The sequence below is a fragment of the Oryx dammah genome, unplaced genomic scaffold, assembly GCF_014754425.2.
Source record: "Oryx dammah isolate SB20612 unplaced genomic scaffold, SCBI_Odam_1.1 HiC_scaffold_8, whole genome shotgun sequence".
Lineage (NCBI taxonomy): Eukaryota > Metazoa > Chordata > Mammalia > Artiodactyla > Bovidae > Oryx > Oryx dammah.
In genome coordinates this window covers 22,898,608-22,915,337 of record NW_024070192.1, presented here as the reverse complement: position 1 = coordinate 22,915,337, position 16,730 = coordinate 22,898,608, and the positions used below count along the sequence as shown (strand labels likewise).

Here is a 16,730-nt window from a genome sequence, read left to right as displayed (position 1 = left end):
CGTGGTGCTGGAGAAGACTTTTGAGAATCCCATGGATGGCAAGAGGATCAAACTAGCTAATTCTAAAGGAAATCAGCCCTAAATATTTATTGGAAGGACTGATGCTGAGGCTGAAACTCCAGAACACTGGCCACTTGATGCAAAGAGCCAACCCACTGGAAAAGAACCCTGATGCTGGGAAAGGCTGAAGGAAAAGCAGAGTGGGGCAGTAGAGGATGAGATGTTTAGATGGCATCACCGACTCAATGGACATGAATCTGAGAATACTACCGGCAATGGTGAAGGACAGAAGAGCCTTGTGTACTGCAGTCCATGGGGTTGGAAAGAGTTGGACATGACTAAGCGATTGAACAACCACGTTACATCCACATTACATTCCAGTTATTTTATAACTGGAAGTTCATACCTTTTGACTACCTTCATCCAGTTCCCCAACCCTACCCACCACAGGCTACCTTCAGTAACCACAAATGTGATCTCTTTTTTACTAGTCTGTTTATTTGTTTGTTTTTGAAGTGTAATTGACCTGTAACACTATTTAAGTTGCTGGTGTACAACATAGTGATTCAATGGGTGGGTGTGTGCTAAGTCGCTGCAGAAAAACTTCCCTGGTGGCTCAGACGCTAAAAGCGTCTGCCTATACAATGCGGTAGACCCGGGTTCAATCCCTGGGTCGGGAAGATCCTCTGGCAAAGGAAACGGCAACCTACTCCAGTACTCTTGCCTGGAAGATCCCATGGGCGGAGGAGCCTGGTTGGCTACTTGGACTGTTTCCCGCCAGGCTCCTCTTTTCAGGGGATTTTCCAGGCAAGAACACTGGAGTGGTTTGCCGTGCCCTCCTTCAGGGCATCTTCCTGACCCAGAGATAAAACCCTTGTCTCTTACCACTAACCTGCATTGGGCAGGCAAGTTCTTTACCACTAGCGCCACCTAGGAAGCCCAATATTGGTATACATTTGTGAAGGGCAGGATGAAGATGGTGAAGGGCAGGGAAGCCTGGAGCGCTGCAGTCCACAGATGGGGTCACAAAGAGTCGGACAAGACTGAGTGACTGAACAACAACAAAATTGTGATATTGTGATGAAATAAGAAATACAAATATTTGGTATTCATCTCTTGGCAGGAGCTCTTAATCCACTTCTAATTGCCTAATGGATAAGAGCAATAAAGATGAAAGGGGCGTCTTTTGTTATTCATAACAAGCTTCTTTCAACCCGCCTATTACTACAGGATAGCTGGTTGCCAGGGGAAACGACCTTGAGACTAGAGGGTTGGATATTTGAGCCCCACCTGCTGACTGCATGGGACAGGAAAAAGACTCGAGTTTGAGTTAATCAGCAGTGGACAGACCTATGTGATGAAGTGTCCATTTAAAATAAACTCTTAACTGAAAGGATTCCAGAGCTCCCTGGTTGGTGAACACGTGGAGATGCTGGGAAGGCAGCCCATCCAGCAAGGTCATGGAAGCCTAGCGCTCCTTCCCACATACTTCCTTATGCTTCTCTTCCATTTGGCTGTTTCTCAATTGTGTCCTTTTATGTGCTTACTCGCCAGTCATGTCTGACTCTTTGTGACACAATGGACTGTAGTCCGCTGGGCTCCTCTGTTCCCATGGGCAGAGGGGCCTGATGGGTTACAGTCCATGGGGTCGCAAGGAACTGGACATAAGTAAGTGACTAACACTTAGTAAGTAAACTGTTTTCCTGAGTTCCATGAGCTGTTCTAGCAAACTGTGGTACTGAAGAAGAAGTATGGGAGCCAGTGATATATAGCTGGTCGGTCAGAAGTACAGGTGACAACCGGGACTTGCATTTGGTATCTGAAGTTTCGGGGGTGGGGGGACACTCTGACGAGACTGAGTCCTTCGTCCTGTGGATTGCATGCTGACTCTGGGCAGAAAGTATCAGAACTGAATTAGATCGAATGTCGGGGACGTCTCTGGTGGTCCAGTGGTTAAGACTCCATGCTTCCAATGCAGGGGATGCGGGTTCAATCCCTGGCTACAAAACTAAGGTCCCACATGCTGTGTGGTGCAATCAAAACATAAAATAAAATAATACAGGGAGAAACCATGTCAGCCCCACTAGAATGGTTACAGTCAAAAAAAAAAAAAAAAAAAGGAAAAAAAATTGAATGTTGGACACCCAGTTGATATCCACAGAGAACTGGAGAGTTACTTGATGTAAGAAAAATTCTCACACATTTGGTGGTTAGAACTGAGTCTGTGAGTAGGAGAAACTTTTTTTTATATATAAAAACATAATTTTTGTATATTAACCTTGTATTTTACAACCTTGCTAAATTCACTTATTAGTTCTCATAGCTGTAAAGGAAAATCAACCCTTTGGAAAACAGTCTAGCGGTTACTCAAAAGGTTAAGCATAGTTACCAAATGACACAGCATTCCACTCTTTAATAAATATACATAGGTTAAATGAAAATATATATCCATACAAAAAGTTATATATGAATATTCATAGTGCTGAAATAAAACTCATATTTTATAACAAGACAAGAAAAATTGGGGGACTTCTCTGGCAGTCCAGTGGTTAAGACTCTGCTTCCACTGCAGGAGATACAGACTCGATCCTTAGTTGGGGAGCTAAGATCCCACATATATATGCTGCATGCAGCGTAGCCAACAAACAGCAAAAGAAGAAGACAAGAAAAATTTAAACCTAAAAATTTTCTTTGTCCATTTGGTCCTCCTCCCTCCCCTTTAATGGGTATCATGCATCTGCACTAACTAGACCTCCTTAGAGAAGAGATGACATTCCTTCTTAATCTCATCAAGGGTCAAAACTCCTCAGGAGATACCCTTCCTTCTTAATCCCATGACTTGCCCACTGCTTGCATTGTACCTGTAGACCTGGATTGTGTCAACTGTCAGTGTTACATTCCTCAGTCTCAAAATCAAAACCATATATAACTGTGCTTTGACCTCTAATGGCAGAAGAGCCTGGAGGAAGGCATGTCAACACACTCCAGTATTCTTGCCTGGAGAATCCCATGGGCAGAGGAGCCTGATGGGCTACAGTCCATGGTGGTGGTGGTTTAGTTGCTGGGTCTGACTCTTGCAACCCCATGGACAGTCCATAGGGTCGCAAAGTTAGTCAGACACAACTGAAGCAACTTAGCACATATGGAGACAAAAAGTGGAGCTGTGGTTATCTGCAGATGGATAGATTGGAGGAAACGGGGAGTGACTGCTAATGGATACGGGGTTTCTTTGGGGGATGAGAAAAGGTTCTACAGTTGATTGTGGTGAGGGTTGCCCAACTCTGTGAATATACTAAAACCATTGAATTGTGTATGTTTGATAGGTACATTGTATCATATATGAATTATATCAATAAGGCTGTCATTAAAAAAAAGAAAATCAGTATCACTTGCAATAAACAGAATGAAAAGCCAAATGCAATATTATTAAACACTAGCTAGATATTTACATCTACTCCCATTGATTAAAAAAAGATAGGATTCAGAAGTGACCTTTCTTTTAGGTCTCTCATTAGAGAGATGATCTCAAACAGTTTTTCACTTAAGTTACTCAGGAACGAAAAAGAATTGAGAAAAGGGGTAATTTTTTCACTCTGTGGTTCAGAGGTTTTTGTGACATGTTGACTAGTTACTGTCAAACTGCACATACCTGTAGTATCCATCCCACCCTTGGGGCAAATTGAGGGGCAAGATTCAAAGTTGAAGTATAGCCGTGTATGGCACCTGTTCCACCCACTGAAGCAGTTCTTACTAAGCGGCTCAGGAAGGGGCATCTAAGCATTTCGGTTATCACTCTACAAACAAGCCTGTAAAAGTGACGCCAGGTGGGTTTAAGGTGTCTCTTAGAAATGGAGGGTTTCTGTGGGGGAAAAAAATGAATTGAAATACGAACCAGCTGCCTTGTGCTGAAATACTCCATCACGGAGTTCTGACCCCCACCAGCACGTTGCCATCAGCCAGTAAAAGGAGAGCAAAAGGAGGGAAGAAGTCCCTTCTTCCACACTTTGATGTTTAAGGAATAAGTTTTGTTTCAGCTGAACTCTCTCAAAAACTTCCTCAGCAACACTGGGTAGAACTGGACTCAAAGCTACCAGGTTTCTAGGAAACTATCAAGAGACAAACAATGTGTAGTGATTGCATAGGGAGCAGGAGGACTTGAAGTTAGGACTCTTGCTGGGCAAAGAAAGGTTCTACTCTTACTGTAATAAGTCCAAATTCTGTTAAGTGTTGCAACACTTAATTAAAAGGGTGGCCTTTTAATTACTAGTGTTAAAAGGTGGAGGTGGCTAGGTGTGTTGAAAGCAACTTTGATTACAGTCTTAGCTTGTGTCTATCAAAACAGAGACACAACAAAAAGGGCAGGAAACTGAAAACAACTTTCATTCGACCCAATGCATATGTTGGTAGCGTTATGTCTGTTGCTTGCCCAACAACTGCCATCCTATAAGGAGCATCCAGTGTGAATCTAGCATGTAGCAGGCATTCTGATTACATGAGCAAACGAGTGAATGTGAGAGTGGAAGAGGACTCCTGACCACTACAGAGAGCAAGCACAGTAAAGCTGTTGCTCCTAAGAAATTCCAACTCAAGAGACATTTAAAAATCAATATGGGGCTTCCCTGGTAGCTCAGTGTTAAAGAATCCACCTGCCAATGCAGCGTTCGATCCCTGATCCAGGAAGATCCCATATGCTGCAAATCAGCTAAGCCCATGAGCCACAGCTACTGAAGCCCTCACAGCCTAGAGCCCGTGGTTTGCAACGAGAGTAGCTCCCACTCACCACAGCTACAGAAAAGCCCCCTCAACAACAGGACCCAGCACAGCCAAAAATACATAAATAAAATCCATATAAATATAATTATTGGGATTTCCCTGGTGGTCCAGTGGTTAAGATTCCATGCTTCTGCTGCAGGCGGTTTGAGTTCAATCCCTGGTTCAGAACTAAGATCCCACTTGCCACACAGCATGGCACCCCTTTCCAAAGAAGAGAATTTATCATAGAGAAACAAACATGGAACATGTGTATTTAGCTTCATTCCCTCCCAAAACTCTGCTAAAACAATAGCATATATAACTTGACATGGAAAAAAGAGACTGAAAAGGGAAGAGAAGAACTGGGTCAGTTTTTGAACATGGAAACTGGCGATGGTGGGGGCTATGATTTAGCAGAGAAGAGGAAGCTGAAACCTAAGTGTTGACTCTGGCAGTACACCACATTTTGAAAGCATATTAAAATGACCTGTAAGATAAAGAAACAAGTATGGAGGCCTGGGTCCCACTAAGCATAAAAAGTTCAAAAATATCTTTGGGTAATGGCAGTTCCTCAAAAAATTATCTATAGAATTATCATATGACCCAGAAATTCCACCTCTGTGTATATACTCCAAAGAAACTAATGTAGGCACTCAAACAAATATTTGTATATTCTGTTCATACTGTTCATAGTAGTATTATACACAGTAGCCATAGCTGAAAGCAATGCAATGCAAGTGTCCATTGATGGACAGATAAACAAACAAACAAAAAAATATATATATATATATACACAAAATATAAATACATACATATATATGAATTGTGTATATTGCAAGCAGACTGTTTACCATCTGAGCTACCAGGGAAGCCCTTGTACCATATCGTGTGTGTGTGTGCACTCAGTCTTGTCCAACTCTTTGCAACCCCATGGACTGTAGCCCACTAGGCTCCTCCGTCCATAGGATTTCCAGGCAAGAATACTGTTGTGGGTTGCCATTTCCTCCTCCAGGGGATCTTCCCGACCCAAGGGTAGAACCCATATCTCCTGTGTCTCCTGCACTGACAGGTGGGTTCTTTACCACTGAGCCACCTGGGAAGCAGTATATATATATATATATATATATATATAATTTATATATTTTATATATTCATATAAATTTTCATATTATATATAATATATCAATTATGTACTAATTATATAATATATATAACAATATATATATTAATGGCCTGTAAGATAAAGACCTGTAAGATAAATAACCTGTAAGATAAAGAAACAAGTGTGGAGGCCTGGGTCCCACTAGGTATAAATAATTCAAAATATATCTCTGGATATATGACAGTTCCTCAAAAAATTATATATATAAATTATCATATGACCCAGCAATTCCACCTCTGAATATATATATATTATATATTATTATTAAATATTAGATAATGTAATATGTATATTACAATGTAATATAATGTAATGTATGTATGTATATAGTGTATATATAATTATTATGTATATAATATATTATATTAAATAATTATTATATATAATAATGTAAAATATTATTATATATGATATATACATTTATATTGTATTATATTTATTATACATAATATATTTACTATCATATATGTATATATAAATCTGTGTATATGTATATGTGTATATATGTATATATAAATATATATATGTATATATAAATTTAGCCTTCAGTTCAGTTGCTCAGTTGTGTCCAGCTCTTTGCGACCCCATGAACTGCAGCACGCCAGGCCTCCCTGTCCATCACCAACTCCCGGAGTTCACTCAAACTCACATCCATCAAGTCAGTGATGCCATCCAGCCATCTCATCCTCTGTCGTCCCCTTCTCCTGCCCCCAATCCCTCCCAGCATCAGAATCTTTTCCAATGAGTCAACTCTTAGCATGAGGTGGCCAAAGTACTGGAGTTTCAGCTTTAGCATCATTCCTTCCAAAGAAATCCCAGGGTTGATTTCCTTCAGAATGGACTGGTTGGATCTCCTTGCAGTCCAAAGGACTCTCAAGAGTCTTCTCCAACACCACAGTTCAAAAGCATCAATTCTTTGGCGCTCAGCCTTCTTCACAGTCCAACTCTCACATCCATACATGACCACTGGAAAAACCATAGCCTTGACTAGACGGACCTTAGTCGGCAAAGTAATATCTCTGCTTTTGAATATGCTATCTAGGTTCGTCGTAACTTTTCTTCCAAGGAGTAAGCATCTTTTAATTTCATGGGTGCAGTCACCATCTGCTGTGATTTTGGAGCCCCCCAAAATAAAGTCTGACACTGTTTCCACTCTTTCCCATCTATTTCCCATGAAGTGATGGGACCAGATGCCATGATCTTCGTTTTCTGAATGTTGAGTTTTAAGCTAACCTTTTCACTCTCCTCTTTCACTTTCATCAAGAGGCTTTTTAGTGCCTCTTCACTTTCTGCCATAAGGGTGTTGTCATCTGCATATCTGAGGTTATTGATATTTCTCCCAGCAATCTTGATTCCAGCTTGTGCTTCTTCCAGTCCAGCGTTTCTCATGATGTACTCTGCATAGAAGTTAAATAAGCAGGGTGACGATATACAGCCTTGACGTACTCCTTTTCCTATTTGGAACCAGTCTGTTGTTCCATGTCCAGTTCTAACTGTTGCTTCCTGACCTGCATATAAGTTTCTCAAGAGGCAGGTCAGATGGTCTGGTATTCCCATCTCCTGAAGAATTTTCCACAGTTTATTGTGATCCACACAGTCACAGGCTTTGACATAGTCAATAAAGCAGAAATAGATGTTTTTCTGGAACTCTCTTGCTTTTTCCATGATACAGCAGATGTTGGCAATTTGATCTCTGGTTCCTCTGCCTTTTCTAAAACCAGCTTGAACATCTGGAAGTTCACAGTTCACGTATTGCTGAAGCCTGGCTTGGAGAATTTTGAGCGTTACTTTACTAGTGTGTGAGATGAGTGCAATTGTGCAGTGGTTTAAGCATTCTTTGGCATTGCCTTTCTTTGGAATTGGAATGAAAACTGACCTTTTCCAGTCCTGTGGCCACTGCTGAGTTTTCCAAATTTGCTGGCATATTGAGGGCAGCACGTTCACAGCATCATCTTTCAGGATTTGAAATAGCTCAAATCACCTCCACTAGTTTTGTTCATAGTGATGCTTCCTAAGGCCCACTTGACTTCACATTCCAGGATGTCTGGCTCTAGGTGAGTGATCACACCATTGTGATTATCTGGGTTGTGAAGATCTTTTTTGTACAGTTCTTCTGTGTATTCCTGCCACCTCTTCTTAATATCTTCTGCTTCTGTTAGGTCCATACCATTTCTGTCCTTTATCGAGCCCATCTTTGCATGAAATGTTCCCTTGGTATCTTTAATTTTCTTGAAGAGATCTCTAGTCTTTCCCATTCTGTTGTTTTCCTCTATTTCTGTGCACTGATCGCTGAAGAAGGCTTTCTTATCTCTCCTTGCTATTCTTTGGAACTATGCATTCAGATGCTCATATCTTTCCTTTTCTCCTTTGCTTTTTGCCTCTCTTCTTTTCACAGCTATTTGTAAGGCCTCCTCAGACAGCCATTTTGCTTTTTTGCATTTCTTTTCCATGGGGATGGTCCTGATCCCTGTCTCCTCTACAGTCACGAACCTCCGTCCATAGTTCATCAGGCACTCTGTCTATCAGATCTAGTCCCTTAAATCTATTTCTCACTTCCACTGAATAATCATAAGGGATTTAATTTAGGTCATACCTGAATGGTCTAGTGGTTTTCCCTACTTTCTTCAATTTAAGTCTGAATTTGGCAATAAGGAGTTCATGATCTGAGCCACAGTCAGCTCCTGGTCTTGTTTTTGTTGACTTTATAGAGCTTCTCCATCTTTGGCTGCAAAGATATAATCCATATATCTTTGGCTGCAATAATATAATCAGTCTGATTTCGGTGTTGACCATCTGGTGATGTCCATGTGTAGAGTCTTCTCTTATGTTGTTGGAAGAGGGTGTTTACTATGACCAGTGCATTTTCGTGGCAAACTCTATTAGTCTTTGCCCTGCTTCATTCTGTACTCCAAGGCCAAATTTGCCTGTTACTCCAGGTGTTTCTTGACTTCCTATTTTTGCATTCCAGTCCCCTATAATGAAAAGGACATCTTTTTTGGGTGTTAGTTCTAAAAGGTCTTGTAGGTCTTCATAGAACCGTTCAACTTCAGCTTCTTCAGCGTTACTGGTTGGGGCATAGACTTGGATTATTGTGATATTGAATGGTTTGCCTTGGAAACTAACAGAGATCATTCTGTCATTTTTGAGATTGCATCTAAGTACTGCATTTCAGACTCTTTTGTTGACCATGATGGCTACTCCATTTCTTCTAAGGGATTCCTGCCTGCAGTAGTAGATATAATGGTCATCTGAGTTAAATTCACCCATTCCAGTCCATTTTAGTTCACTGATTCCTAGAATGTCGACGTTCACTCTTGCCATCTCCTGTTTGACCACTTCAAATTTGCTTTGATTCATGGACCTGAAATTCCAGGTTCCTATGCAATATTGCTCTTTACAGCAACAGACCTTGCTTCTATCACCAGTCACATCCACAGCTGGGTATTGTTTTTGCTTTGGCTCCATCCCTTCATTCTTTCTGGAGTTATTTCTCCACTGATCTCCAGTAGCATATTGGGTACCTACTGAACCTGGGGAGTTCCTCTTTCAGTATCCTACCATTTTGCCTTTTCATACTCTTCATGGGGTTCTCAAGGCAGGAATACTGAAGTGGTTTGCCATTCCCTTCTCCAGTGGACCACATTCTGTCAGACCTCTCCACCATGACCCGCCCATCTTGGGTGGCCCCACGGGCATGGCTTAGTTTCATTGAGTTAGACAAGGCTATGGTCCTAGTGTGATTAGATCGACTAGTTTTCTGTGATTATGCTTTCAGTGTGTCTGCCCTCTGATGTCCTCTTGCAACACCTACTGTCTTACTTGGGTTTCTCTTACCTTGGATGTGGGGTATCTCTTTCATCCTTTAATTCACCACAGCCTTATGTGTAGTAAGGCTCAACTATATATGTTATACCAACATCTTTATCTTTATTCTGTCATACATCAGATCGATAAATTGTAATCACAGCTCTCAGATCTAAGAATTTCCTCAGGGACTTTGTCTTAATTGAAGACCAGTAGAATCCTCCAGGGATTTATCCTCATTGTTTGGAATATGAGAGTAACTAGTTTATCTGGACAAGAATCCCTTGGGAGTTCTTGTCTTCCTCCTCTAGTCATCCTGGGGCTGGGAGTGAAGTATTTAATGGAAGTAAAATGGTAAAGAAGGAAGGGGGTACCCGGATTTGAACCGGGGACCTCTTGATCTGCAGTCAAATGCTCTACCCCTGAGCTATACCCCCAAGGCCTATTGGAGGTGTCTTCCTTGTCTACTTATGGTGACTCAATACAAACAATTTCCACCCACTTGGAATTCCTGCAAGCTTTGTATTCTAAAGCTCCACTCCCTTTGTATCTGTAATCTGCTTTGGCTTTTTTCTTGGCCACCAATAAAAGGGGTGGAGGCACTTGAAAACTGACCCACTGGAAACCAGCTGAAAAGGAAATGGATACAGCATTAGTAGAGAAAGCTTCCACAAACACCATATTACTGTGTCATGATCCTCAGCTCCAGATATCACCCTGTTTACCCCCTGCCTCGTGATGAGTTGAGGGTGGGAAGGAGGAGGAAGACATCAATTCTTTTGGATGGGATGATCCAGAAAAATCAAGAACTTCTCAGGACAACCAGCAATCCCTGTGGCCACGTTGCCTGCTCTGTTCTTGATGGAAACAGTAGGTAGCTTCTGATCTGGGCCCTCCTGATGCCTGGAGAAGAGTTTCTGAGGGCTTAAATAGTGTGCTTCCTCCTTATATAGGGGAGACCAGAGGCTTCTCCTTTCAAGTCTGGCACTCTATTTACATGGAGTTTAAAGGCACAGCCTGAGACACCCTTTCCCCTCCCACCTCCTCCACAGGGTAGAGAAGCTGAGGGTGGAGAAACTAGCTCTCCCCCTCCCCCAGTCTCAGTGATGAAACAGCACACTGAGGCACTTACACAGAAGTTTTAATGTAAAATAACACTGAGAGTTCTTATACACATCTGTCTTAGAAATTCAGGTGGAGGAGCATGAGGAGAAGAGCTGCTGTTAAAAGAGAGGGAACCGGGTGATCTCTCCAAAGACAGATGGGCAGTGGCGAAGGGCTGGGGTGTTCCGGCGATAGCCAAACCGACCATTGAACCCCTGGGTTGCTTTCAGATTGGTATTATAGTGGTCATGCCCGGTCACTTGCTGGAGAGAATGCCCTTGGGGGACAGAGAGAGAGGCCTGAGCCTGTATTCAGCCCTTTCTTGTTTTCCCTACTGGTATAGGAGGCTCACTCACTCAGTTATAGTCACTGTGCTCCCATGTCCCTTCTGAACCCTGAGTCCTGAAGAGCCAAGGGTGGATGAGGTGGAGGAGGCAGATGGCATCCTGGAAACCAATCCTCATACTAGGGGTAGCATGCAGAGGGAGCATGAATGATATGTGCTGGGAGACGAAGGGCCAGAAACTTCTGGGCATGGCTAAACTTGCCTTGCACCCTAGAGAACTGAGAAGATTTGACCCTTGTATCTGACCCATCTGGAGAAAGCAGATGAGCTCAATTTGGCCAATGGTGTGAGGGATCATGTGACTAGGTGGGGTAGGAGGAGGGCTTATCCTGCCAGAAAAACAGCTCTCAATGCTCCCTTTTCCTACTGCTGCTAAATTGGGCCTGGAGAGTGAGCAGGACACAGTCTGCTCTGGGAGCAATGAGAACACAGGCTTTCCTTGGAAACAGTGTAATTTCAATCTCAGCTCAGCCCTTCTTGGTGATGGTGGTGGTATAGTTGCTAAGTCTTGTCTGACTCTTGTGACCCCATAGACTAGCGCCTGCCAGGCTCCTCTGTCTATGGGATTTCCTAGGCAAAAATACTGGAGTGGGTTGCCATTTCCTCCTCCAGAGGATATTCCCAAAGCAGGGACTGAACCCATGTCTCCTGTATTGGCAGGCAGATTCTTTACCACAGAGCCACCAGGGAACTCCAACCCTTCTTAGCAAATCATTTTAACTCTCTAAAACTCAATTTCCCTGGCTGTAACTGAGGATATTCTGAGGATAAAAAGCACCTGACATACAGTGGGTGCTCAATAACTAACTATCAGGGAGCACTGTAACACCATCTGCTCATGCATGAGAAGAAAACTGGAGGATACAGTCAGTCGCTGGGTCTCTTTCCCTTCCAGGTCTCTTTAGGACCCAGTTTCTCTCACTGTGGAAGGCACACCACTCTTCCCAGGTAAGATCATGATGAGATTGGAAAGGGAGGTGGCACTTGCCTGCCCCTGCCCAGTTTCTCCTGTTGAGGTATCTCTGTCCTTGCCCGAAGATGTGGAAATAATCCACTATCCAGCCATCCCTTCCTGTACCGCCGTGATCCTGAGAGTGAGAGAGAAAATGCAGAAGACTGTCAGCCATGATGCCGAAAAAAGCACAGTCCGACCCCTGCCTCCTGTCTTGTTAGGGGAGGGAGACGTCACAGCCCGGGGTAAAAGGGCCAGACAGTTTAAATATACTTGGTGACCTATTGCCTTTCAGCGAGATGCATTGTAGTTTGGTAGTTACAGGCTCAGTGTCTAATGCCAGAGAAAGTGTTAGTAGCTCAGTCCTATCCAACTCTTTGGGACCCCATAGCCTGTAGCCTGCCAGACTACTCTATCCATGAAATTCTCCAAGCAAGAATACTGGACAGGGGTAGCCATTCCCTTCTCCAGGGGTCTTCCCAACCCAGGGATTGAACCCAGGTCTCCCACATCACAGGCAGATTCTTTACTGTCTGAACTATCAGGAAGACTGGTTCTAATTCCAGTTCTGCTCCTAAGAAGACCTTAGGTCAAAGACACAGCTTTTTTGGAGCTCATTTTCCTCGACAGTACTTTGAGGTTGAAGTGAGACATAAACTGGCCTCAAATAAAGAGTCTGGTAAATTTCAGTAAACACGATCTTCATTTAAATGAAAATAATACCTACCACAAACGGTGGTTGTGACAATTAAAGAAAACTTACAAAATGGAACATAGTTTCAAAAGTATGTACATCGTATTATTTTTCTAACTTTTGAGTTCTGGAGTTTTTACCCAGATTCTGTTTCCTTGTGTTATAAATATTACATGAGTAGCCAGCGAACACACCCAAATACGGCACACACCGATGTGGGTCCAGTGCCTGCACTGAACGAACGCACATGCGCACACACAGCCATCTGGGACCACTGAAACTCCAAGATGTGTTCACAGAATAACTCGCATTCAGTCCTCTTCTCCCCGTATCACTGATATGCATTAATAGTCACAAATACTGGAAGCAAAATGTTGAAAAAAATTGGAGCCGTCAGCCTGTAATAGCCTCAGAATCTTTGATCCCCATAAGGGGGATGTGCAACTAAGTAGAAACGAGGGCTGGGTAAGTTGGGAGGTTTCCTTCCAGTCTGTTCAAAGAAGGTCGCATTACGTCACCGGACCGAAGGCACCTCGCCTAGTGGGCCTCGGAGGGTCGGGCTTTGAGAATTTGCCGCGTGAGATCACCCCAAAGGGTGAATCCATGGCGCCAAAAAGGACAACGAACCCGATTTCTTTGGCAGAGGCTCGCAGAGATCTGAAATGAGATCATTCTCAAATTCAGGCATGGAAGGTGAGCTCAGAAAGTTCGCGCTCAACACCTGTCTCCTGCCTCCAGCAATTCTGGAGTTTCATCCAGAAAGCTGAGAGGGTGCAAATCGGGCAGCCTCCATGGTGGTGAGGGCGCTGGCATGAGACGCCCGGATCTGGGAAGTCAGCCCACCACCTGGGCCAAGCTCTGTGGGCGCAGATAGCCGGGTCCTACGCGGGGCTCGGGTACCTGATCAGTCTTCCGCAGGATGGGCGGAACCACACGGCTCCGGAAGTACCGGCGGGAGTGGTAGTCCTGCTGCGCATTGTAGGGCGGAATCGCCGACCAGAGCTTGGGCCTCAGGTGCTCGTAGGAGCGGGCCACGGTGCTCACCGCCACCCCATCCAGAATGAACCCCTTCTCCCGCCGCAGAGGACACGCGCAAAGGTGCGCCATCCAGACCAACGCAGCCTCCGAGGGCTTTTCTGGCAGAAGCGGAGTGTCCTAGGTGGAGACTCCCCGGCACATTGTGACGTGGAATTAAACATCACGTCGGCGTCACAGTGGGGGACACAAACCCTATTGTCCCCATCCTACGGGGTAGCCTCATAGGGATGTGGGGGGTAGTTGCTTGCATGGTCCCGAGGTGAGGGATGTCTAGGAGGGAACTATGCAAGAGGAATCAGAGAAGCGGGATGACTGAATGTGGCTGTGAGGGCAGTCGGTCCCAACTCCCCATGCTCCTTTTAAGAACAAGCTTCTCTGCTCCCTCGTTGTTATATACATTTCCCAAACCCAGTTCCTTTGAAAAGCCTGAACCCTGAACGGATCAGTTCAGACAGCATCTACTTCCAACTCGCATTTTACAGAACAGTAAGTTGACACCACCCTTATGTTAGAAACTGAAGAGAAACTAAAAAGCCTCTTGATGAAAGCAAAAGAGTAGAGTGAAAAAGTTGGCTTAAAGCTCAACATTCAGAAAACTAAGATTATGGCATCTGGTCCCATCACTTCATGGGAAATAGATGGGGAAACAGTGGAAACAGCGTCAGACTTTATTTTTGGGGCTCCAAAATCACTGCAGATGGTGATTGCAGCCATGAAATTAAAAGACGCTTACTCCTTGGAAGAAAAGTTATGACCAACCTAGATAGCATATTCAAAAGCAGAGACATTACTTTGTCAACAAAGGTCTGTCTAGTCAAGGCTATGGTTTTTCCAGTAGTCATGTGAGAGTTGGACTGTAAAGGCTGAGCACAGAACTGATGCTTTTGAATTGCGTTGGAGGACTCCTGAGAGTCCCTTGGACTGCAAGGAGATCCAACCAGTCCATTCTAAAGATCAGTCCTGGGTGTTCATTGGAGGGACTGATATTCAAGCTGAAACTCCAATACTTTGGCCATCTCATGAGAAGAGTTGACTCTTTGGAAAAGACCCTGATGCTGGGAGGGATTGGGGGCTGGAGGAGAAGGGGATGACAGAGGATAATGAGATGGCTGGATCATCGATGGACATGAGTTTGGGTCAACTCCAGGAGTTGGTGATGGACAGAGAGGCCTGGCATGCTGTGATTCATGGGGTCGCAGTCGGACATGACTGAGCAACTGAACTGAAGCTGAAGCTCGGCAATGTTGGGATATTTCCTAATTCATTTAGTGGCAGATCCAGAACCAGAACTTACCTCCTCACTTCCAGTATATCCACTTAAATCACTTCTCCCCTCCCTACCCAATTCATCAGCTAATATACCTCCTCCTGATAAATTTAAAAATCCATCAAAACAGTAAGTTGATACATATTACCATACTTTTCCCCTCTGGTTAATTTTGTGTATATAATAGGATATAGCAAAACATGAACAGTCATTTTCTTCAATTATTGTTAAGTGATTTTTCTTTCTAGTTTACTTCCCCAATTTCCCTTTATATAGATGCTTTACAAATGGCCTTATACAAATTCCTCTGCTCCTCATACAAACCGAGGTGCTATTATTTCACAAACGATGCAACAAATTCAGGAATCCTTTTGTTACTAGTTTATCATGGTGGTTGTTTCATTGCTAAGTCATGTCTGACTGCTGTAACCCCCACGGACTGTATCTTGCCAAGCTCCTCTGTCCATGGGATTCTCCAGGCAATACTGGAGTGGGTTGCCATTTCCTTCTCCAGGGGATCTTCCCAACCCAGGGTGGAACCTGGGTCTCCTGGATTGCAGGCAGATTTTTACCCAGTGAGCTATGAGGGAAGCCTGTTTATTGTACAAAAGCACGTTATTAATTAGAAAAAGGTTGCGTTATACCTGCTTCCCTGGTAGCTGAGTTGGTAAAGAATCAGCCTGCAGTGAAGGAAACCAGGGTTCAATCCCTGGGTCAGGAAGATCCCTTGGAGAAGGAAATGGCAACCCACTCTAGTATTCTTGCCTGGAGAATCCCATGGACAGAGCCTGGCAGGATAGTCTATGGGGTCACAAGATCTAGACCTAGGTCACTGCTGCTGCTGCTAAGTCGCTTCAGTCGTGTCCAATTCCCCACAGACGGCAGCCCACCAGGCTCCCCCGTACCTGGGATTCTCCAGGGAAAAACACTGGAGTGGGTTGCCATTTCCTTCTCCGGTGCATGAGAAGTGAAAAGTGAAAGGGAAGTCTCTCAGTCGTGTCCCACTCTTCGCAACCCCATGGACTGCAGCCTACCAGGGTCCTCCGTCCATGGGATTTTCCAGGCAAGAATACTGGAGTGGGGTGCCATTGCCTTCTCCATTGAATGTCACCTAAATCAACTCTCATGGCTTGGGGGAGGAAAAAAGGTATTAGCCTGCTGTGTTAACATTCTATCATCTTTTATTCTCAAGCTAGGGTTTGGAAAATGTATGCCATCGAAATAGTTTTGATAGCAAAAAAAAAAAAAAAAGACTTGTAGATATTAACAACTTAGTCATCTTTCATGAGAACAATTACCATGTGTTAGGTTTTATAAATATAAATGGATTCATGCACCAACTTACCCAAAGAAAACCTGTAACTGCAAAGTGCACACTATATACATGTGTACCCCAAAGGGTGTCCCTATTCACATCATTCCTTGAAGTCCATGAGTGTCCAGGATCTTACCATACATTGTACCTTATCTCAAATACCTTTCTAATTGCAGGGCAGTTACCTGGGGTAACCTGTAACCAGACAGTATATATCATCTGTAATTTAAGAACTAAAAAATTCAGGTAAGGATTAGGTGGTATCAAGAGTAACATGTAGAAAGAAACAGGAGGGC

General features: G+C 43.7%; 1 protein-coding gene and 1 non-coding gene across 2 annotated transcripts; both read right to left on the bottom strand.

Moving 5' to 3' along the window:
- Positions 1–10,083: 10,083 nt before the first annotated feature.
- Positions 10,084–10,155, bottom strand: TRNAC-GCA. Its single transcript has one exon. It is a non-coding gene; the product is annotated as a tRNA-Cys (tRNA).
- Positions 10,156–10,851: 696 nt separating this feature from the next.
- On the bottom strand, positions 10,852–13,921 carry CUNH17orf98 (chromosome unknown C17orf98 homolog). The gene is made up of 3 exons (XM_040245514.1): positions 13,715–13,921; positions 12,157–12,256; positions 10,852–11,099 (listed from the first exon to the last, which is right to left on the bottom strand). The coding sequence occupies exons 1-3, from the start codon at positions 13,919–13,921 to the stop codon at positions 10,942–10,944; spliced, it is 465 nt and encodes a 154-aa protein (XP_040101448.1). The 3' UTR covers positions 10,852–10,941.
- Positions 13,922–16,730: the final 2,809 nt, after the last annotated feature.